General features: G+C 44.2%; 1 protein-coding gene across 3 annotated transcripts in view; it reads right to left on the bottom strand.

Annotated features, from left to right (window-relative positions):
* The window catches only part of LOC138582143 (zinc finger protein 570-like), a 183,343-nt gene that overhangs the window by 97,263 nt on the left and 60,855 nt on the right, over positions 1-25,225 (bottom strand). For 2 of the 3 annotated variants that reach the window (XM_069653166.1, XM_069653165.1), the window contains exons 3-4: positions 9,452-9,553; positions 8,514-8,615 (exon numbers count right to left, since the gene is read on the bottom strand). The exons of the other annotated variant lie outside the window; for it this stretch is intronic. In XM_069653166.1, coding sequence (XP_069509267.1) covers positions 8,514-8,615; positions 9,452-9,553 — 204 coding nt within the window. The remainder of the gene's footprint in view (positions 1-8,513; positions 8,616-9,451; positions 9,554-25,225) is intronic. 3 annotated transcript variants of the gene reach the window in all.

Below are 25,225 nucleotides of genomic sequence, written 5' to 3' on the forward strand. Positions count from 1 at the left end.
CAGCCTGCGCTCCTCCTCCTCCACCTCACCTATCACCCGAGTGATTCTCCAGAAAAAGAGCAGGGGGACCAAGCTTCACTTTTAACGCCCCCACATTGTGGAAAGCCCTCACACCTTCCATCAAAGATGAAGCCTCCTACCTGAATCTTCACAAAACAAATGAAAAAACTGCACTTTTGAACAAATATGCCTGAATCTGTTTACCATCCGTAACCGATTACCTTTCCAAGTAAGCACGCCATGTGTAGTGCATCTGTATATGTAATTTCTAGCGCTACGATTCCTCAGGCTCTTGGGTGCTAACAACAAATACAATACATTTAAAAGAGTATGGAAATGTGGTCTTCAATAAACCATCTTCCTCCTTAACAGCTAATTCTCATAGCCCCTGTTCAGAACTTTAAGGATATTAAAACTACCCTTGTAAGTAATTCAGAAGTTGAAAAACCTAACTTTCTTAAAAGAAACTACAAGTCCCAGAATCCTAGAGGGACTGAGACGAGGAAGGGAGCTGAGGAGACATGCAGTTGTCAAAGTCAGGCAATTAAGCGCTGTAGCCATTGCAGTTGAGGCTAATAGCCCACACCTGGAAATTATTACAAAACCTGGGAGCATAAAAGGCCCACTCAGGTGCAGACATGACGAGTGGAGGGATTCGAAGGAGCTGGCGTGTTGGCTGGAGTGTAGCAGTAGAAGCAGAGAGAAAGCACGAGGCTGGCATTCCATGCATAAGTGTGGGAGAACAAGAGGGATGCCGGAATGTGGAAACAGCAGATTTCACCAGCAAGTTTTCAGAGTCCTGTTCCCCAAAGTCTTAAGTGCAGAGACTGTGCAGCGGAAGATGAGCAGGAGAAACGATTTTCCCCTTTTCCCCATTTGAGCCCGATGACCATGATTGTCGAATTGTGGACATGCAGGAGACTAAGGCAAGAAGCAAGTGGCAAGCCCAGGGTCTCGGAATGAAAAGGAACTCCCACAACGTGTGGCGGACCGGAGACATTTGTTCAGGAGAAGGGTTTGGGTTCTCAGCGAGCCAGAAGCAGTAGAAGTGGAAGGCGGGAAAGCAGTGCAACCCGCAAAGCAAGTGTCTGAGAAGTCTGCCACTTGTGGTTTTGGACATACCATGGTTCATGTAGGTTTAAATTATTCAAAGAATGTACTAGCTAGAATCAATCTGCTCTGTGAACCCTTCCAAATCACTGTTTTTAAGTTTCCAAGGTTAATATATAAATGAATGCAACTCAAGACAGGCCTCTTTAATTGGCTGTTACATTATTTTGTCTTCATGTTTTAATGTGCAAGGATGCTATATTCAGAACTTAAGTGATGAAGACAGTTCCTGCCAACAGAAAGTTCCCAAACAAAACACATGTTCCTTAGTCCAATGACTCAGGATTAGCTCCTTTCGTCTGGATTCCTTGTTCTACTCGACAAGTTTAGGAGCTTGTTTCCTCCTTATGTGGTTGCCTTTACTTTGCAAGCTTTATGATAGGATATATGGCATTTATAATGCGCCTGTACACAAGTGTTTCAAAGGCGCAACAAGACAAGGAGGGGAAAACAGAGGGAGGACAAAACAATGATCTTACTAGGCCATGTGACAGTCAGACTGCGCAAGCGCAGTTAAGGTGAGAAGTGCAAAAGGGGAGGGTGGAGAAGTGCAGGTAATCAAAAAGTGAAGCCAACAGATAGATACCACAATTCCTGGGGGAGCCAAGAGGTAGTACAAGATGCAACTGGACAAGCAGGGACCTGGGCCCAAATTCAGAGGGTAGCCAGGTGACCAGTGCGTGGAACGGCCGAGCAATCAGCAGGGGAGACAAAGACAAAAAGCAGAAGCGAAGAGGAAGGTCGTGAGTTGCTTCTGGAATTGAAGTGGTTCTGCTCAAGTTTCAGAGAGTGAGGGAGGCTGTTCCAGAGGGAGGCCCCAGCTGAAGAAAGATCTGCCCCCAACTCTGCTTGGAAAAGCAGCTGACCATCTGAGAGTTGGAGGTGGATGAGTGCAGAGCTCGAGATGGGAGATACCTAGGAAGAGAGAGTTGGAGGTAGTATGGTCCTAGTGCCCAGAAGTCCTTGTGGACAATGAAGAGGGTCTTGACATTGATCCTTGCCGCCACTGGGAGCCAATGAAGAAATTTCGGAGCTGGAGAGATATGATCCCTGGGCTTGAGGTCAAAGACAATACTCGCAGTGCTGTTCTGGATAAATTGTAGAGGACGGAGAGTAGAGGGAGGAACATTTAGAAAGAGGCTGTTGCAGTAGCCCAACCTTGAGAGGACCAGAGCTCTGGAGACAGTGAGCTTCTGGGAGAAAGTGAGGAAACAAAGCATATCTCTGAGGAGGTGCAGCGAATAGTTTGACTTCTTAGAGACGTCAGAAATGTGAGGAGAGGGTGGAGTCGAAGATGAACCCAAGTTTCTTAGCCTCAGAGGTAGGAGCAGGAGGAGGACCCAGAGTGGGCGGCCAGAGAGAAAGGAAAGGACAGAGCTGGTGTTCCGATGAGGAGGATCGCTGTATTACTGGCATTAAGGCAGAGATTATTGGTGGCACACCACTCCTGAGTTGCAGACCAGACATTCAGGAATGAGAGAAGGAGTAGAGGTGGCAGAGGGGAGCCTGAAAGAGAGCTGGGTATCATCTGCAAAGCACTGAAAGTTGGAGCAGAGAGCAGCGATGTGGTGGGCGAGAGGTGCCAGTTATTGGTTGAACAACCAGGAGGGAGGTTAGACCCTTGGGGAACACCATAGGTAGAGAGAGGGATAGAAGCGAGGGAGGATCCCAGTTGGACCCGAGAGGGTCAGTCAGTGAGGAAGGAAGTCAGCCAGGCAAGGGCCTGATCAGTGATACCCAGGTTATCACAGTGGTGCTTGAGCAGGATGGCATGGTTGACCATGTTGAAAGCAGAAGAAATATTCAGAAGAATGACAGAAGGAAAGTCAGAGTCAAGGTTGGAGAGCAGGTCTTCATGTATGTTCAGGAGAGCAGTTTCCGTGCTTCTGGCTGTTCTGAAGCCAGACTGATGGTCACGGAGACAACCAACAGATTCAGAATGAAGGTCCAGCTTTTCCAAGAGTTGCCCAGGAAAGGAGGGATAGTGATCGGGCGATAGTTAGCCGTAAAGGAAGGATCTGTAGCAGGCTTCTTATGGATGGGCTGCACAAAGGAGTGCTTCAGGAGAGGAGGGGAAAGTTCCAGTGGCAAAATAGGGGTTGCAGAAATCGTCCAGGGGCTGGAGCAAGGGTGTCGATGTGGTCCCTGATGGTTCTGGAAGAACAGGGAAGAACCTGTTTTGACAAGACTTTCATAGATCAGATTTGTCTAGAAACATTGTCTGGTGTGAACAAGGGGAAGGAAGAGAAGGGAGGAGGCCACAGGCAGGCCAAGAGAGGAGGAGTAGGAAGAGAACATGGACAGGATGTCCTGAGTTTTAGTGATCAAATGAGAAGCCAAGGCCATGCAGAGAGTATGGGAGGGAACAGGAGAGGTAGAGACAGCAGCAGGGTTGGACAGCTCCTTGCAGATTTTGAAGAGTTTGCCCGAGTTGTTAGATGTAGCAGAGGCGCAGGCTTGAATGTGTGCTCTCTTCTTGGAGTGGTCAGAGGGTCTGTACTGCCTTTGGAGCAGGCGGCAGGCCAGTTTGTCTGAGGGTGCACCTGTTGCCCCCGCCACTCCCTCTCAGCCACCCTGCACTTGCGTCTGACTGTGACGAGGTCGGAGTCGTACCAAGAGTTGCACTTGGATTTGGACTTCAAGCAGATCCTCATGACAGGGGCAAGTACATCAAGAGTGTCAGAGATAGAAATATGGAGGTTAGAAAGGGCTGTGTCAGGATGTGAGTCAGCCAAAGGTGCAGAAGGAGGAGATAAAGAGCCGGCAAAAGCCTCCACTGTGAAACCCTTCATGGGTCGGAGGACTGAGAAGGTAGGTGGCAGTGCTGGAGTCGGCTTGGTCTGAGGGGTAGAGAGAGAGAGATGGGAGGAAAGGAGAAAGTGGTCACTCCAGGAGAGAGGAGTGGTGAAAGGGTTGGAGAGGAAGAGGTTTGAGGAGATCAGAACATCCAGGGTATGCTCTGCAGAATGAGTCATGCAAGAGTTAAGAATAGAGAGACAGAAGGAGTCACAGAGGAGGTTGCGAAAGAGTCCTGTAGAAGGACAAGAAGCATGCAAGTGGATGTTAAGGTCTCAGAGGAGGAGAAGCTGAGAGGTAGAGACGTGGAGGGAGGAGAGGAAGGAGGCTTCCTGGCCGGGTGGCCGGTAGATAGTGGGCACAGTGAGAGACACAAACATTCTTGTACCCTTTCAGTTGTCTTGGTACCACACCTCATGCTCCTCTTGTTGTCCACCGCTTTGATTTGTCGTCACTCTTCTTCATGGTTTATGTTCTGTCTTGTCCTGTCTTCACGCCCTCACGCCTCAGGGTTCAAGGAAGCGTGTTACAAATTGAATAAAGTAAAAGAAAGGCCAGAAGAGAGAGAGAGAGAGCGAGCCTGAATACCAGGCATTCAAGGGAGGAGTAGTCCTGCATAGGAATGACAGAAGCAGGGATCCTCTCCGGGAAGATCAAGGCTACACCCTAAGCTTTCCCCAAAGGTGAACAACAAAGTTTCCAGCTTTCCTGCGAACGCCTCTTCTTTGTTCATGGGGGGTTTTTGTCTAGTTCAATCTCCTTCCAAACACCCCTGCGCCCACCGGAAATTATAGTGCCCAGTACATTTCTTGAATGAGCTTCAGCTTATTCTTAGACCTACATATGGGTGCGAGTTCAAGACTCGCAATGTATTATTGTACCCACGAACCACGAACCAAGCATATGGTTTCTTCTTGTCCGTCTCTTTTGCTTTCAGTGTCTCAGACCCTCTTATTCTCCGATTCTCCTATGGGTGAAGGTCTCAGACTCGCAATGCAGTATTTGTTAACTCTCCTGCCAAGAATATATGTCCTTCTGGATTGTCTCTGTTTCTTTCAGGGTCCCAGACCCTCTTAATCTCTGGCTCTCATATGTGTGCAGGTGCCAGACTTGCAGTAATGTTTCTAGTCTGCTTGGTTTACTCTCCTGCTAAGCATACAATTGTTTCTTTCTCCCTCTGTTATTCTTAGGGAACCATTTCCTCTTATCTCGTACTCTGTAGTTGTTCCTCAATTCCTCCCGGACCTCCAGCACCTCTTGGTCTGACCGCGTACCTGTTTGTGTGGTTTGCATCTTCCGAGTGGTAGTGCTCAGCTGCGAGGCTCCGGGTGTTCTCTGAGGTCAGCGGTGGCTCTGCCGGCCACTCCATCCTTTTCGGGCTATGCTTCCGTCTCCAGCCGCGTTCGGGTATCCTATCTTATCAGCGGTTGCTACGTCAGTCACTGTTTCCTTCTCGGGCTGCGGTTCTTGTCTCAAGCAGATCTCCGGACTTTGGGATGCCAAGAGGGTTTCTTGGGCAGTGGTTAAGTAACTCCTTCATCCGAGACTACTTTTGTGTTCCCGTTTGCCTCGGTGCAGTGTGTCTCGTGAGGCGCTTCCCTGCTCGCCGGGTCTGCATTTCCCGGTTTTCCTTCTCGGAGGATGGCTCTCTCCATGTTGCTTTCCCTCTGCTATTTTGTATTGCCTTTGACCAATCAAATGCCGTGAGAGACTAACCCGCTCACGCCGGTTCACAGGAGTGATCTTCATACTCCTTCTCACTTTCTTCTTCACAGTACTTGTATTGGAACTATACAGAATGAAAATTATGTTCTCTGGTGTTTTAGTCAGGTCTTACATACTAGGTTGGCTAACTTTACAATAAAGGATATTGGCACTAGTTGGGCAGAGCGGCAGGAGAGTTAGGCTTTGGAAAAGAGGGAGGGTGTAACAAAGCGAAGGTATGCCACGTTTCCAGGGGATGGTCGCCCCTAAACTCATAAGTGGCTTCCCCCCATGTGATCCTCCCCCTGTACAACACCCCTAGGGGAACTATTGTAGGGTGGACGCACCACCCTTCCCCCATGGGAAAGGACTCCCCCTAGGGAAGAATCGATCACATCTAGAAATTCGCCACAACCACTTAAATTGGCACAGCTTGGCTGAATCTAAGGGTTGCTTCCTTGTTCACTATGATAAGATGGTCTCACAGAACTCTCCCTCAGGACTGGTTCTGAAAATCCATCTTTAGAGAAACACTGATTTAAGAGGCTGTAGAGCACATTAATACGGCAATACTTCCCTGTACATGAGATTGAACCGGAGATTGTACCACTGTACGAAAAAGCCCCTCTGGTATAAACGATTCGATTGTATGAATAAGGACTCATTTTAGCTTTTTTGTCAATGTGATTTTTCAGGGATAATTTATTATCCAACCAACATCCAAGAGATATTTGGCAACTATTACAAACATTGGAGAGATACCCACACTAGCAAGGAGAGCAAGCCAGGAATGAATACATTATTTACCCGGTGCAGTGGAGCCAAGAGAACAAATTCTGTTTTAATATGCTGAATTTAAGATTTGCTAACACCATCCACTGGTGTTAGCAAATCCTATGCCTAATCCAAATATCCTGCACCACTTCCATATACCCATCTATTAGCTGATGGCTTTGTTTGTATGCCACGTTTCACTAGTAGGGCTATTACAATATTCAGAGATTCAAAGCAGTATCTCAGCTCACACAATTAAAAGTAGCATATGGTGTGAATTGTGATAGTACTATTGATCTCACTGATTCCATTTGCACCACTTTAGCAGTTGAATCTGTACGCATCTTACCTTGTTTCTGATCTATGAGTAGTTCCAATCCATAGGCCCGGTCCAATAAATGTATGGCCTATGTTCCAATTCCCACTGTGGACTCTGAAGGTTTTAATAGCCCTTTTAGCATTTTCCAGGCAATGGTGTTCTATAAGCTGTCATAACCCCTGCTATTATGCTGTATGTGATGTAAATGTCCCCATGCAGGTCCCTATGCAAACAAGCAATCTGTGTTACATCATCAACACTAAAGGGTTTGAAAACCCCTGCCAGAGAAATACATTCTGGAAACATGGAATTCAGTGCCACATTCATGTATCATAAGACATTGCACTTGTATCTAATAACTATTACCGGTAGTGCAATACAGCACAGGCTAGAATGCATATACCACTCAGTATTAAACTCCATTTTGCAGGGTTAATATGAGAAATACATGTATCATTGATATCTTTCCATTCCTTTTAACGCCATCATTTTCAACCCATCTGTGCCATTACAGAAGAGGAGCAAATGTATGCAAATTGTGGACCAACGTCTGAGCATACCCAGCCCCACTTAGAGCGATTTTCTTCCACCAATCAGGGGTCTGCAACCTTTGGCTCTCCAGGTGTTTTGGACTACAACTTTTTTCAACCCTAGTCAGCACACTCAATTGTGAGTGATCATGCACATTTTAGTCCTGAACTTCTGGAGAGCTGCAAGTTGCAGAACCCTCCACGGAATAGTGATGGCTGTAGGAGGAGTAAAAACTAGAACCATCTCCTGCAACATGCAGTGCATGTTAAGCATTGCCACTAACCACTATAGCAGCAATAATAGATGGGCCCTTGTCACACATCTTTTATGCATTGTGGTATTTTTTGTGGTATTTTTTTTGTTTTGGTTCAATGCTAATTCTATGGTCAAATGAAAACATGACAATCACGGATACACATCTGCAGTGCTTAGAGCATGCCCCCCCCCCCTAACCCCCGTCCATGCTCTTGCTGGTGCTTGTTACATTATGTAAACATCTTTGATTAAATATATTAAGGAACGGAACTCGGGGCAGTGCCTCCATGAGGGGACAAGCTGCCTCACCGGTGCTAGGCCACATCATGCAAGCAACATTTCTAGGGTCCTTTCCTTTAATAAAATGACTGGAGTGAAAATGTCCTGTAGGACTGCTTGGGTGGAGTGGGTGTGGGGGGTGGTGGGGCGGGGATAGCACAGCATTGCTATTGGTCCTTTTTCCTCCATCACAAGGTTACTCTCCAAGCAAACGGCAAAAGTCAAGTTGAAGAGGCTTGTTTTACTGCTGATGGTAAATGTTTAGTCCAGTGGGCATTTGCTCAGCTGCTAGCAATTTTGCCAGTAACATGAAGTGATGTGCCACGCTGGCAGAATTAAATTTTAATACTGCTGGTAATTAACAAAAGGTGCTATTTTTCAAAATTGTTGACGCCACATCACATAATTACGATACTGCTGACATTAACGGCCAACTGAGCGGTATTCTTGGCAGAGATGTAATTTACTGCTCGTGGAATTTCTTTCACAATACGAATCAGTGCCTTCTAGCTGGTCAGATAGCACAGCAAGGAGAGCGCTCGCTTTGACATCCATGCAGTGCCTGCCGACGCAGATTCGAATCCCGGCAGGGCCAAACTCAGCCTTTCATCCTTCTGAGGTCGATATATAAGCACCACACACCGTGGGTAATAATAAGCAGTGCTCCGATGCCCGAGGGTTCATAGCGCTATATAAATGCTAAATTATTATTATTATGCAGCTTTCCCGGCACTTTTCTCCTCACCTGTGCTACCAGAATTGTGTATTTCATTTCCTTTGAAGTACCGGTCATCAAGTTCATCCTTATTCATCTTGAGCAGCACAGTAGGGTCATGCATTGCGTCACCTGTTACATGGAGACAGACATTGATGATAACATCTTTTAATCTTAGTTCATCTGGGAGTGTCCTTCTTGAACAAGAAAAACTTTATGTTGCAGAAAAACTACAGATGATGTGGAACGCTATACAATAGCAAGAACATAACTCATTTTTGAGCTCCCCACAATTTGGCGGCAGGAACCCGTTATGTTTACACTGTAACGTAAGCAGATACCTGCCATCAAATCTTTGTCATTTGTACTGTGGGGTGCAAATGTAAAGGGCAAAATGTAGAGAACAAGCGTGCAAAGTGAGTAAACGCTGCCTGGCATGCTGGCGATTGTGATTTTTGATTGTGAGCGCCACTTGCCATGCTCGTAAAGGAATGTTCTCACCCTGTGGAAGTGGTCGGATATCATCTGTTTAATGCAAACAACTCACAAGTAACTCCTCCCTTACTGAAACAACACAATTTTTAAACATCTTAAGCAACCTCCCTCCTTTATATGGGGCATATACCTAATTAGCACATGTGTAAAAATCATAAAACGTTGGGATAGGGCATGTTTGTTTTTAGAAAGAAATGGTACAGCCCAGGCCTCCTTGTGCTGTACCTAGGTGGCGGGTCGCTGCAGCGCATTTGCCTGCCGAGGGACTAACATGGAGTATCTAACAAATGTACCACAGTGGAGTGCCGTTAAAGCCCGTTGAGCCGGATTCTCACCCAGGCGGGTCGCATCAGCAGCTTTCCCTGCCTGATTAGGCTCCACGCATTCAGCGTTCAAATATTATGAGTTGTGCTTGCTTTGTATGCGGTGGGTACACTCGGGAACAATTCACAAAAAATACCCTTTTTACTCACTTTGGGAATTACTTCCTCTATCACAGCTTTGGGTAATCATTGAGCGAATCTCGTCTTTTTCTTTATTTCTTAGTGAACAGACGGTGGTAGCAATAAGTGGCCCTGCAAATAAAAATAAACAGAAAATAACGCATCATCAGGCACATCTGTAGAAATACAACTTTTGAAGCACTGCACCATGTAGCAAGAGGTGTGATAGATGAATAGAACCAACCCAGTGGAGTTCTAGACAAAGCAAAATGGCATCGGGTAATAAAATCGCAGCAAAAATGTCGCCAGTAAAAGAAATGGCGGCAAAAATGTCATTGTTTGACCCAGTAAAGGTGTACCCCATTATACCTATTTAGGTGAGCGGGGGCTACAGGGGTGTCCCCCGCATCCTTTACATGATTGTGGCGGCAAAACCACAGCATTTTTGCAGCGATATTTTGTTTACACTGCCATTTTTGCAGCGATTTTAAGACATGGAACCGCGCACAAGTAAAGGTCCAGCGAGAAGGGCCACCATCATCACATATACACATTCCCAAAACCATTCCAACCTAGGAGTTTGTTCAGGCATGTCCCAGCAGAACACTGTCTTTGCTAACACAGTATTTAACACTGCAAGCCTATTCCATATGCCTGTGAAGGCACTGAGCAAGCGTCACATGCGTTTAGGATCAATGGGGATCTGTGTCCTGATGTGAACTTGTATGTTACACATGACCGCATTGTACACATCCCTGTCCATAAGGTCAGGCTTCCACTCAATCCTGCAGATCCGAGAACAATCCTGTTGTATAGCAGGTGTGCTTGATTAGGCTTTACTTCCCTGAACTCACCCTCAGTCCTAGAGCCCATCAACCTTCAAATATAGATGTGCGATTACAGCCCTGCAGACTAGCTAATAACCATGCTAATGTTCATTTTCTGTCGTTAAAAACAACTTGAATTTAGATGCACTGCAACCAGTCCAGTTATCTAATAACTGGAGTCAGGGTCCCTACAATCTGCACCGGGCCACAATTTTGCCACCACATTCTGGAAAATGTTCCATCTTTGGTGAAGATAAGCCAGGAGGCCTACCTTTACGGCATTGTTATAGACCAAACACAAGTAAATATTAGTACTAGTAGCAGCATTACTATGCATATTCTGGGCAGCAATAGACAAGAGATCTGTCCAATTTACAACCCAGATTGTTTTTACCAGTGAGACTGGATATGGGTAAAGGCCAATGTAGGTGGTCAATAGGCTTCATTGCATAAAGGTCCAGAACCGCGAACAATTCAGACCTCTATGTTGTCAATATTACGTTTCAAGTGTTGTGTACTCATCCATTGTTCAATTGCTGTTAAGCAAAGGCAGATAATCTTATCTGAGAACTTCTTGCTTCCTTCAATTGGAGAAAGCAAGAGGAAGCAAGAGGTTGCATATACATATTTTTAAAGAGAGTGTTACAGAGCTGCGTCCTGAGGGACTACACAATGCACTGAACAGGATGCAGAAGTATGGTGGCCAATAACAATAGTTTGCAGTAAGTCAGACAGAAAAGAGTGAGCCAATCCAGCACTGTACCATGAACCCAGGCCTCCACAATTTGTAGTTTCCAAATCCTTTTGTGAACTATATCAAATACTGCAGACAGGCCTAGCACAACAACACTGCCACCACACCAGAGCATGCTGAGATTTTGAGATCATCAAGGATCGACAAAGTTAAAGGCTCAGTGCTCTTCACAGGTTGAAACCAGAGTGGTTAGTAATCAAGAAATTCAGATCATTAAATAAACTACTTAAGTTGCTGCACCACAGATTTTTCCATTAATTCAGCCACTAGGGCTGCAAGGACATCGGGTTTAGGCAGTCCGACAGATATCTAGGGAGGGCTTTCCTAGCCGAGGTTTAACCATATCTTGTTTAATGCTCAAATGTACACATCTAGTGCTTAAAGAGTTGGTAACAACATGGGTTGGGGATTGGGAGCGGGGTGCAACCAGGCGAGACATGGAATCCCCCTTTTTCCATTGACGATCAACCTAACCTTTCCCCAACCTTTATGAGTTCTTTTAAGTCAGCTCCCCTTATTTCCTCTAATGTGACACTTGAAAGTATTGAAACGACGCAGAGGCAGATGAGAGCAGTGAACACTATACCATTCGACTATTTTGGTACTGGGACGAAGAAGATGCCTGGTAAGTGCTGTGAAGGTCAGGCATGTCCCCTTAATCATGGTCAGGCAAGTCAAATTGGAAAAGCACACCAGCAACCTGTTAGAGGGTCGCAGGAGTATAAAATGAGAAGGAGAAAGCAACACAGAGGAGCAGCAGGGAGACTGGTGCAAGCAGCAAGGAATCTTGTTGGAGGAGAGACTAACAGCTGGGGAAAACTGCTACTGGTCAATCCGCCGTGTGTATCGCACCGAGATGCTGAGGACTGCAGAGAGAGGCGGTCTGTGGAAGCATGGCGTGGGAGCTGGGACGCCATGGAGTGGGCTGAACATGGAAAAGGGAGCCGGGTGTGAAGACTGTACCTTTCCCATATGTTTGAGGTGCTCGTTCTCCTGTGGTGAGAAGATCCACAGAGGAGTATTTGAGGGGCAGGAACTGGGACCCTGACATCAAAAGCAGAAGGCTGTGTGATGCACGCTGCTGGAGGAAGTGTTAAAGCGACCGGTGAGATTCTGACAAATGAGAAACCCAGTGCGCAAGTGTTTGAACAGTCCTATTGCCAAGGAATACTTTGTATCGGAGTGGTCGCGTGTCTCAGAAGAGCACGTTTTCGAATGTCTCCGTTGTAAACGATTGTTGATTGTCACACTGCCAGGAACACTTTGTATCGGAGTGGTCACTTGTGTAAGGAAATATGTTTTTGAAAGTCTCTGAGTGCAAGGGAAGTCATTTAAAGTCAATCAAACGAATATTGAACAGCGGATTGAATTAAAAGTGAATCTCAAGCAGAACACATACCTATTGAATACCGAACTGAACAAAAGCTTTGCAAATAAACAGGACTATTACCTGTTGAATCCAGAAGAGAACAGAACTTTAAATTTAAGTAAAGCCACTGCATGCTGAGATCTCAAGTGAATGCAACTTTAAAGAATAAGCAAATCACAAGTATATTAAAAAGCTTGATTTAAAATGGAACTTAACTTTATGTTGAACACTGTTTCTTTTGGTTGCTGACATCCCTACACATTGTACAGATTTGGTTGTGAGGGCAAGTATGGGGTTTTGACACAGACAGATTCTTAAGTTGAACTCTTTGACTCAGACTTTCCTTAGTTTTATTCAGGTAGGTATATCCCATCTTAGCATAGGGCAAGTTAGGCCTTTTTGCATCCTGACATTTAAGTTAATGAAGTATTTTATTTTGAACTCTGAATCTGTTGTCTGTGCCTTGCTTCATGATGCCTTCACAGCACATAGTCCTCCCAATCCAACAAACTGAAGAAAGTCCGCATGGAGAAGTGAATTCTAATTGTCTGTCTCCTAAAATGCAGGCACTCTGTCCCTCAGCTAAAGTACAAGTGCAAACCTTAAACGCAACAAAATATATTTTTTTTAAGTCAGTATAATAGCACAATAAATGCCTGCATCAAACTGACATGCAAAGACTAAGAGGGGAACAAGACTTCCCTGTCACTCAAAGTACACTTTGGGGAAAGTAGCCCACTGTGCATCTGCTTCCAAAATAAAAATGAGCCTCAGCCATTCAGCAGAAATTACCCATCAATCCCACCTGTTAATTGGTACATTCAAAGCAGAGAATATACATTACTGTCAAGCTTACTGCCTGGTGGAGGAAGAAAGTGGCCAAGGAGCTCAGCCTGAATTCATAAATATTATCTCTAGCACCAAACACATATATAAACACTATCACTACCACTATCCTCACAGAATAGGTTGCAAAGCCTAAATGAGAAACCTAGTCATTTGCCAACCTGCTGTCTTACAGTATTATTGCTCAATAACACTGTTCTGTTTTATATTAATGTCCACGTTTCTAACAGTAAGACCAATTTTGGACAACAGATTTTTTGAAAGAAGACTTTTACCCTACTGGCTACTGTACTCCTCAAAATCTTGTGCACTAGATGTAATGTGTTTAATATGGAGTTTAGAACAAGAGATTGTTTTTTTCATACTATATGCATGGGAATGAAATCAAATCTCAAAACACATTATTGTAATCTGTAGGCTATGGGTGATTTGTGTGTCCAGCATCCTGTTGTGTTTAAAAACATCTAACAACAACTTCTAAGGCAACAGGATGCTTTTCAGGAACTGAGGACCTGCTCCGAAGACTACGAAAAGTATGCAGCATCAAGTTTGAAACAGACACTGAAGCCATCAAATTGATAATATTAAAACACTTGGATATCCTGGCAGAAGATATAGAAATATCCAAAATATAAAAGAATACTCCAATTTTTGCATACAAAAGGAATACAAATTGAAGAGATATTTATTCGAGAGGATTTGATAGATTCTGTTAAGTCACAAAGGAAGAGCACCCACAAAATGTGACCCCATTTCCTGTTTTGCCTGCAAGTGTTATATAAAAGGATCACTAGTAAATCATCCAAGAACGGGTGGTGCAATAGTATTATGCAATTATGCAACCTACATCCCTAACGCTGCTATTCATATTACCAAACGGCCTTGTGTCTTAATCTATGTGTGCAAGATCAGCAGGTCGGTGACAGAAAGGATGGTGGAACATAAGACTAGCATTCAGATGCAGAATATTAAATCACCTGCAGTAAGACATTTCAATGCAGATAATCATTCAACTTATGAAATCATACCACAACATCCTGGAGGTGGAGACCAGAACAAAAGAGAAAGATTTTGATATATAATCTTTCCAGGATTACACCAGCAGGTCTTAATGAAATTACGTACGTTGCGTTCATTTTATTCATTGTGCTATAATTTTCGTTGAAATCTTTCAAAGTAGGTCTCCTGTTTGTTGGCATTCCTGGTATGGCTTAATTCCCATAGTAATATAATAATTAATGGAGGTTAGCAGGCATGTGACTGTACATTTCTATCTAGAAACACAATCTTAGTTCGTGCTGATTTTGGCATTTATATAGATGGATTTTATTTGTGTTTCCAGGTGTTACTTTCATACTATTGGTGCTACGGTTCCTGGGATGTCCTGCCCACCACGTCCAGCTTGTGGTCACGCCACCACCGGGTTGCTTGCACGTCTCTCGGTAGACTTGAGACTCTTCTCGTTTCTGCATGTGCCGGTTCTATGGCATCTTGCTCTTCTGTTCTCTCTGTCCAGAAGTCGCGGGCTCTGTGACTAACTTGTGCTCCGCCTGCAGCCGACGTGATTATGTCAGGGGGCTTTCTCTGCACATCGGGCTTCTCCTCCTTTTGCTTTCTCCACAGCAAAATTACATATGCGTCTCGCATTAAAGAGATATCTTTCCTTTCTAGTGCCATTAGGTTTCATCTTGCATTGCCTTCAGCCAAAGGTAAGGATACCATATTCCTAGTCATATCAGTTAGTCCCATGTATGCAATTACATTAGTTAGTGTAGGGAATTCCTCACAGGAACGGGAGTCCTTGTCCCCAAAGGGGGAGTCTCTACCAGTGAGGTCTCACTTGCCTCGACCCCTAGGGAGAATTTTATGGAGCGGGCTCACCTCCCTATCCTCACAGGGTGAGCTCCCTCTTTGGGAGAAAGGGTGACTACTTGCGATTTGTCACACTGCCCACAAACATGCCATCTTTTTCAGTACTCTCCCCCACACACCCAGCGATACATTTGTTCCTGAGTGAAATAAATCTATTTGTGATTGATACCCTGAGGAATAATTGTTTTGGTGCACCATGCCACACTGCAAAAAGAAAAAAGGTTAAGATGCTTCAGAGAATCCGAAGGACGTTAATGAGGGCTGGGTCAATGTGAAACAAGAAACAAAAACGTGTAGGCGTTTGTTTTTGTTAACCTCTAAATAAGTTGGGGCACAAAGAAATTCCTGGGATGCTATGTTTTGTAAACACACACAATCTGTATGCCTTGAACTGGCAAAGGAAAGACTGGCGGAAGACACATCAGAATGTATGAAGTGGGTGGGTTGAATAACATGTGGAGCTATATGCCTGGTAAAGAATGATAAGCAATTGATTGAGAATGCATGTGTCAACCAAGGCTTTCATCCAGCCATTCAAGCCAATTTCATCATCTGAAAGCAAGAGGGCTTTGAATCTTGGTGGCAGTCCCTTCAGGATTCATACAATTTATGTTGCATGATAGCTTTACTATTGTACCTTCAACCCATAGTTGAGTATAGCAAGAGCTCTGTGTGAGGGAGCTGTCCGAAATGCCAGTTCAAATGTTATGTTTAATCTGGTGACCTTATAGATGTACAATTTCTGCTTTAAAAGAATATGTTTATGCAATAAGAATATGCACATAATACGAAAGATGAATGTTATAACTACAAATGTATTATTCCAGCCATTTTTAAAGAAGAATATATGTTTCTGTTTGCTATCAACTAAGGGCAATTACTGAAAACATATGAAAATCAATGATGCTTATACTGTGAAGGCATCATGAAGTAAGAAACAGACAACAGATTCACTTTTCTAAAACAAAATGGTTTATTTTTTTATGTCAGGATGGAGGGAGGTCTAACTTGCCCTATGCTAAGGTGGGATTTACCTACCTGACGAAATTAAGGATAGTCTGTGCCATTAGGTTCAACTCAGAGGTCATCTGTGTCAAAAACCTATACTTGCCCTCACAACTAAACATGTACAATGTGTAGGGATGAGTTTTATGAGAAAAGACCTCATTTTAAAGGTGTCAAGTGAAAAAGACTAATTTTTACAATGCCCAATTTTATATTTCTCTTGAGACCTTTAAAATGTTTCTTTTTTTTTTATATCCGGGGTGTCACCCCCGATCCCTCTATTGATCTTTCCCACCAACCCCACCACCCGTTCACACAGGATTTCACTTAAATCAGGCGTTTTGCCACCCAAACTGCCATCTCTCAGACCCAGCCTCCTCCCCGATCTGGCTACCCCCCACTCCCACTCCCCTGAACCAAAACACATGCATACACACAACACACACACACACCCGCACACTTACCCGTTCTCCTCGTCCTGGGCTTCCGGGTTCCGACATGCCTGTCGGCCACCACGCACACACTCGTGTGCGGCAGGGGCATGACAATTCCATTTAGAAAGACCGCTCTGTTTGGTAACGGAGCAGTCTTTCTAAATTGGTATTTTGGTGAAAAGATCTTTACAAAAAGATCGTTTCACCTAGTATGGTAGGGATGTCAGCAACAAAAGGAAACAGTGTTCTAACATACAGTTCCAAACTTCTTCCAGCTCCTGGCTTGCTTTTCAGCTTCCCCTTCCCCAAGTTCAACACAGTTCCAAAGGTTCTTGGGGTTCCCTTCTCCAAGTTCAACACAGTTCCAAAAGGTCTTGAGGTTCCCTTCCCCAAAAGGCAGGTTTTCCAGCTTCAAAATCACAGTCAGTTCAAATCTCTCAGCTTTCAATAATGGTTCCAAATCACCTTAATAACCTTTCAGGTTTTTCAATAGTTCACGTAGAGTTATCCGTTCTTTAATAACTTCAACACTTATTAGGCAAAACGGCTTCAGTATCTGAACTTTTGTTGTTTTTTTCCAAGTTGGTGTTACTCAGTCTAGGCGCAGTTGTTGAACCACGCGGTCCACCCATTACAGGTTACGCAACCGATAACCCTTGGAACTTTGTTATATTCCCATGTTCTTATTGGACTTCTTGCCAACACAAGCTTTCTCTCTGAACCTTTGTCATTAGTCCACTTTCAATTCCTTTCTCCTTGGCAGGCAGTCTTTTGACTCTGCCACCACGTGACTTTCACAAAATGTGCTTTGTTGTGTTTATTCCTTTTCACCACCTTGCATTCATATTGTCCATAAGTGCTCATCACTTGCTTGTGACTTATTCCATTAGTGCTCCTTACAGGCTTTCACTTTATTCATACTTTCACATTGTCCATCAATGTATCTTTTGCTTTCACTTACTCCATAACATCCTTTCTCCCCAAGGGCTGCGATATTAATCTGCCAGCGGTGAGGTGGGAATTTCATGAGCGGCCGTGAACCAGCCCAGTAGAGAACATGGAAGGCAAAGAGAAAGCGATCACAAAAGCATTAGGAGCTGGAGAGGTCAAGCCATCAAAGGCTAATGAGTACCAGAATGCCAGTGGAACCCAAGCCGGGAAGCGAGTTTAACCCTTGCACTACTGGTACCGTTAACTGGAGGATGCCTGTCATTGGAGCGAGGAAGTCATGAGGCACAAGAAAGGGAATGACCAGACCAGTTGTGAGCAAATGCAAATTCTGTTTCGAGGTGCAATGAATGTTTGTATTCTGCTACATGGCAACCATGCAGAGAAGTAAATGCCTTATGGACTCTGTATAACCGAGATGAGCTCTGAAATATGGAAGACTTAATATCATATAGAGTGATTTAAGCCGATTACCAATATCAATGCAGTGGGTACATCTAGTGATCACCATATTCCCAATTCAAAATACTTTCCAGTATCCCTCCCAGTCAATGTTTTGGACTAGCCCTGTCCTTGTACACCACCACCACCATTCATACGACACATTGCCACATGCCTGTGTATTCAAGGGGTGAAGGATTGGCACTGCAAGCGAAGGACTGTGTCTGTTCCCTCTAGGTCCGTAGAGCCACAACCATTCAAATTTGTTGAGAGACATGAGGAGGAGGCTGAGGAAGCATGTTAAAACTGTTGGGTGTGGGACGGCGTATGGGGCTAGTGAAGACAGACACCTGTAATAAATGCCCAAGAAAGCAGATACAAGAAAGGAAAAGGCCGAGACGAAAAATTGATACAGGCAAGCTGTGCAACTGTAGAGTGTGGTGCACCAAAGGAAGCGCACGTTAATAATATTGTGACAGAGTACTGTGGAACACAGATAAAGGGTGTAATGTGGACAGACAGAAGAGAGCATGACTCACAAACAGAAAACACATTGATGCATGCTGAGCTAGGTAGTCCATTCACCCACAGGAAGACACTTTAATCATTACCAGGCTGTCGAAATCCAGGCCACATCAAGAAATAATGGGAACAACTGATGTATGTTGGGGCACATAGTCCATGGCTCTTGGAGCAAAGACTGTTCTCGCTGTAAACCAGGTCAAGACTCGTTCAGAAGGAAAGGCTGATGAATGGTGGGACATGTAGTTCTTGGTTCCCAAAGCAGAGACTGAAAGCATTGCAGGGCAAACGCTTCAGTAACTGAATCAAGATGAAGCAAAGTATAAAACACAAGAAAATAGAGAGAGGGTGATGCAGTTTGGTGAGAATGCTGGTAAACAACCTTGCCAACCCAAGGAGATTAAGAGTGACAAAGATGCATTCTGGGACACAAAGCCCATAACAATGTCCACATTTGTCTAAGTGCAAGAATCACTGAAAGTATCCACAGTAAAGTCTATAAAATATTTTGTCTAAGTTAATGAGTCATAGAAATTAAAGTTCACAGTAAAGTGAATATTTGGCCCAAGGTAAGAGTTATTGAAATTGCAACAAGTGAAATTCATGAAGAAGTGAAGCCTCATCAGTATCTAAGAATCGTTGAAAGAAGCCTAAGAAAATCCCATAGTGAAACAAACCTTTCTCCAAGTCTGATGGTTATAAAAAGGACACAAGATAAAGCAGATGACAATGCCAACCTCCAATCTGAACTTATATCAACCCCCAAAGGGAAAGTCTGGTACGGAACACTTATGTGTATTAGCCTTAACACCAATTCTATTAATTAAGCCTTTAAGATTGCTATTTTCAGAGTTATTTTTTTTATTTTTAAATGTTTTTATTGACATTTAGTTAAAGACAGTTATGCATTGCAGTCTAACACATTCCATTCGATCATGTAACTATGCCAAGTTTTAACAATAACCTTCAAACAAACAGAACAAAACAAACGGTTTCCTACAAAATTCTAAGTGTTGTTGAATTGTGAGCCTGGGTGGGCGTCCCGTCGTCCGTGATACAGTTCTTGCCCCCGTTCACACGGTGGCATCATCAGCTATGGTTTATTAGGCGCAGGCGGATAGCCGCATGAGCATGGGGAGGTGTGTTTCGTGATATGTGGTTCGTTCATGGGGGTCTGTCATCAGAAGGGTGAAACATGTACCACACCAATGCTTTCCATGCTTCCCATTTGTCGATGCCATCCAGTTCTGATCTGCTGAATGCTTCCATCCACACCTTAGTTTCAGCCTCTGGCCACCTCTCAAATTCCCTATGCCAGTTTTGGTATTGTGGCTCCCCAACCCTTTTCCACGACATGGTGATGGTTCTTTTGGCCAAGAGGCATGCAAGGTCCATAAATCTGAGCACATGTTTATATGAGGTAGCCTCCGAGCAGGCACTCCTTCGGTGACCGCTCATACCAAACTACGCCAGCCGCTCTGCAAGCTTGTTCTATCCGTGTCCAAAAAACCCTCACACGCCCACAGCCCACGAACATGTGTATCATGTCAGATCCCTCGCTTCCACACCATGGGCATCGCGAGCTGGCGCTCTTGTTGAAGGTGGCTATCCTGTGTGGTGTCATGTAGGTGTGGTACAGCACATTCAGTTGTATCAGTTTGAAGCAGTGATTCCGTGACACTGCTTTGGGGTAACTCAGTGGCCTCTCCCAGTCCTGTTCTGTTAATGTTGTGCCAAGTCTTCCTCCCACTGTTCTTTTAGAGCTGTGCTCTTGGGGTTGGGTGCGTCTATCAGCATGCTATACAGTCTTGATACTGGACGCCAGCCGTCGCTGAGGTTGTACATCAGTGTGAGAATTGGTTCCGCCTGCGGCTCCTCCGGCCAGCCCACCCAGCTATCCTTGGCTAACCTTTCAAAACCCGTTGGTACCAGAGGAACTGACCGCACAGGACCCCTTCCCGTTCCTGTATTGAACTGAACTCCCTGAAGGCCCCCTTATCATACATGTCCACCCATGTGAATATCCAGTTCCCCTCCCATCTTCTTAGCACCGCCATGTCTGTGCTGTCTTGGCAAGTGCCCGCCGCTATTGGTACTTCTGGGGAGTACGGGTGCGAGTTTTAATAGAGCTTGTGTCCTCTTCCATATTTTCCTTCCTACTGTTATCACCATTGGAGCGTGATCCGCCGCCCCAAGTGTTACCCAGAGTTCTTCTTTCAGAGTGGTGGGCGCCACCAGCTGTTGTAGCAAGCCAGTTTCTGAGGTGGACTCGTCTGCCAGCCATTTAACCACGTGGCTGAGTTGGGCTGCTAGATAGTACTTTTCCAGATTTGTCAGTTTCACACCCCCCTGATCGTATGGTATGTTTAATATTGTTAGTGAGAGTCTGTGGCAAGAGAAACTCCCAAATCAGTTTTTCCAGTACTCTAAAAAAGGAGACTTTTGATGTAGTAGTGCACATTAGCAGGATGATCATCTTGGTGATGGCCACCCTGCCCAGTAGGGACAGCAGTAGTTTGGACCAAAACTTCATGGAATTCTTCATGCCATGCAACACTCTAGCCGTGTTATGTTCATGTATTTGTTCAGGAGTATGTTTGATGTTAAATGAGTCCGTCTCCCATCTGAGTCCAACCGCTGGTAGTGTGCTGGGGTCCCTCCCTTTTAGTCCGGCTATTGAAAATATGCAGGATTTAGACCTGCTGAAGCTCATTCCGGACACCTTGGCACAGTTGTCTAGTATGTCTAGGATAACTGGGACGTTTAGGTGTGGGTCCCTCACGTATAATAGCACGTCATCCGCGTAGAGAGACAGCAGGTGCCCCACTCCCACAACCCAGATACCAGTGTCTAGATACTGTTTCCTGAGGTATATCGCTATTGGCTCAAGGCCCAGGACGTACAGCATTGGGGATAGCGGGCAGCCCTGTCTGGTCCCCCGCTCTATATCCCAGATTGCAGACACCAACCTCCCGGTTTTTACCCTGGCCTTGGGGTTAGTGTATCGGATCTGGATCCAGCGGATGAAGACCCCCCCGAATCCAAACTCCCTCAGTGCCGCTAGCAGCCACTCCCAGTAGATTGAGTCGAACGCTTTAATAGCGTCTAGGGAGAGTATAGCGTATTCCTGTTGGGATCCCTCAGTCTGCGCCAGAATGTGTTGCAGTCTGCGCAGATTTAACGCGATACTATGCCCAGGTATGAAACCTGGCTGATCGCTGTGTATTAGGCCCCCTATTATTCTATTTAGGCATTTAGCAAGTATCGCGGTAAGGATTTCGACATTGTAGTTTAACATCGCCAGCGGGCGGTAGGAGTCGCAATTTTCCTTTGTTTTCCCAGGCTTGGGTATCGGGACAATTAATGTTTCTCTCATGGACCCTGGTAGCTCCCCATAGGTGAATGCTTCTCGATAGACCTCAAGTAATACCGGTGTGATGACAGTTTCATACATTTTGTAGAACTCCGGGGGGAGTCCATCGCTACCGGGTGTTTTACTAGAGGCGAGGGACCGTATTGCCTCAGCAATGTCTTCCCCCGTTATTTCCGCATCTAGGGCCTCTCGGTGTGTCACCTTCATTTTGGGATGCCCATTTCTTCCAGTGTGTCCAAAATGTCTGATTGCGCCACTTGATGGTCGTGGCTATATAGGCGGGAGTAGAAGTCCCAGAATGTGTTGTTTATTTCTTGCTGTGTTTTGTGTGATGTGCCCGTTTCGTCTTTAATTTCCGTGACCGGATATCGTGGGTGTTCCCTTCTGCATAACCATGATAGCAGTCTGCTTGGTCTATCTCCCTTAGCATCTGCTTTGGCAGTTTTTACTGTGTAGTCAAATTTGGAGAGCCTGCCCCATGCCTCCTGGCAATTTCCTCGCATCAATGTTAGTTCTTCCTCCTCCTCCCGTGTCCCCTGTGGATTAGCTCCCTTATGCTTTATTTCCTCCTCCATTTTTTCCAGTTCCGCCCTTAATGTTTTCCTTATGCCTCCCGCTATGGCCTCCCCCCCCTCTCCACTACCTTCATTGCTTCCCATACTGTGCCCCATCGGTCAACGCTGCCCACATTCATCTCCATGTACTCCTCCAGTTTGTCCCGTAGCCCTTCTGCAAAGGCCTGGTCTGTCAGGGCGTCTGATGACATGCGCCAGCAGCGGGAGTGGTCCGAGATGGACCTGCCCAAGTATTGAGCCGAGTCTATTTGTGGCTGGTAGTGTTTGGGTACAAATAGATAGTCGATTCTGGTGTGCAGGGCATGCAGCACGGAGAAGTACGAGAAGCCACTGTCCGCTGGGTGGAGTTCCCACCACACGTCGCTATAGACAACAGATAACTACACACTTGTGGATTTCTCCCATCCCCTGCACACCCAAATGATATTGTAAACACAACCAATTAGTGAATGATTTCTATATGTTCAATTCTGTAATTCAAAAATAACACTTTGCTTATAACTCTTGTCTTTTTAAAAAATTCTTTACTCAAAGAAATGTATATATACACACTTATTTGTTTATGTTAGACCATACACAACACCAAACTGTTGAATTTCAAATTTTACTTTGTTGATCATTTCACAATTCGAAATAGACAATATACAGTATGACGTTGGATTATTCAATAATAACCCCTCGGGGCAATCTTTTTTAGAATAACAATACGTTAACTTGTGTCTCTACGCGTTTCGAGGTTTGATGCTCCCCGTCTATTCCCTTCAAAGGTTCTGTAGTTCCATCTATAATAAACAATTTAGATTGATAAGTTTTAAATTCCTTTACTCTTTTGTTTTTCACTGTCACTGTCACTTTAATTATGATCTCATAATTAACTAAGTGATTTTAACTAATTCAATACGGTTTTTCAATCATTATCAGAATTACCTGTTCAACTTAATGACAACAATACCAGATAAATAAGAATAGTTCAACCCATTTACAGTAATCCAGTTAAAAATATATACCCTAATGGGTGTCCAGATTTTAGTATGTTAATTTCTTTAGTTAGATCCAATAAAATATTCACCTGTGTAACACTTCCAATGGCGTCTCCCACTTCTGTTTGGAATCTCACCACTGCTCGTGCAGTAAGCTGCCTTGGGTGATGAAATGAGGTCCCTCCTAGTGCCAATGATGCCCTTTTGATTATCTCAATGTGTGGACCATTCTGTAAATAAAGTTCACAATTTGTGATAAACTGTCTCCCCAGTTGTTGTAATACAAAGATTGTAGAGACTTCTTTGCTTACCTATCTACTTGGTTGTTGATAGGTTTATTTAGCCTAAATATTGCCCTTCATGATCACTATTCGGAATTTGGTTCATCTGAAAACTCTCCTTTAGTTCTAGGGGAAAAAAAAGGTCTTTTATCACTATAATATCCTCTTAAAAAAGGGGGGGTTGATCTTAAAGTCAATGACCTCATACATGTAAAACTCTATTTTCTATCTCCAGCATTTACCTTATCAGACAGAAGTCTGTCCGCCAACTTCCAAGCGCCAATTCTGCAGCTTTGCGTGCGTACGGCCGCAAAATGAACGCCGTTTTATTTATTTACGTTCTATGTGTGGCGTCATCACGTGATAACATGATGACGTCATACGCACCACCGTTCTGTATTGGTTCGGTGTGCTCGTTGTTTAGGTTAATATCTCCTTGTTTGTCGACCTGCATGGATGAAATCATCACGTGCAGCTGCTATTAACTGTGGCTTTGTCCTTTTAAAGATGGTTTAGTAAAAAAGGCCTTGTAATATCATTAGGCAAATTTCTATACAATGGGTAATTCCGTGTTTTTCTCGCCAAGTGTGTCCCAAGTTAATTCTGAGATCATAAACGTGCTCACAATTTGTTTTACCATTTCCTGGTAATGAAGATTAAAGTACATCCAACCATTGATATTAATCACAATGTATTGCTCGTTCTCTTCTATACATTCTGATTTGTATAAAATGTATTCCCGTTCCTCTACATGGTGTTTCGACATTTCAATATAATTTGTGTTAATTTTTTCATTTGAACTATATTTTACCACCATAGACGACATATGCAGTGAGAATAGATATACATTTTAGTACGTGTTACTTTCTTGGACTCACCAGTTACTTTACAGTCCATATTTTTATCAATTCGTACTGTGATCTTAGTTGTTTATAATGCTTTCTATCTATGATCCACCCATATTCCAGATCTGTTGGGTTTTATGGTAATCTATATTGCATGTATTCTACTTGTAGATTCACCTTCCTTATGTTCACAGAAATACCAAGGGTGTACTCTTCATTCATGCCCCTAGATGACATGGAGTCCAGTTTCTCAATCCAATATAACTCTCTCTGATTTAATTTTTTAGTATGATTTCCCCCACGTGGAGATCTTTTTACTACTTCCAAAATGATAACCTTTAGTTGTGAAATGTTGTGTTTGTTCTCATTAAAGTGGCGTGCAACTGATGATCTTATATTCTTAGTTCTTATGTTGCTCTTATGTTCATGCCAACGTTCCTTGGTTTTCTGTTCGTTTGACCAATGTAAAATATTCCACATGGACAACTAAGTCCATAAATTACAGATTTCGTGTCGCATGTGGCATAATCCCTAAGTTTGATCTTCATACCATTGTATGGATGTCGTACATGGGTCCCTTTTTATTATGTTGTTGCAATGTCTACAGTTTAAAAATGCGAAGGTTCCTGTTTTTCTTGTTTGTAGAGACATCGGTTTGTCTTTTGGTGGTCTTTCAGCATGTACTAGCTGATCTTTAAAATTCCGGCCTCTTTTGTATGCTATGATTGGTGG

The sequence above is a fragment of the Ambystoma mexicanum genome, chromosome 3q, assembly GCF_040938575.1.
Source record: "Ambystoma mexicanum isolate Mex_15411 chromosome 3q, UKY_AmexF1_1, whole genome shotgun sequence".
Lineage (NCBI taxonomy): Eukaryota > Metazoa > Chordata > Amphibia > Caudata > Ambystomatidae > Ambystoma > Ambystoma mexicanum.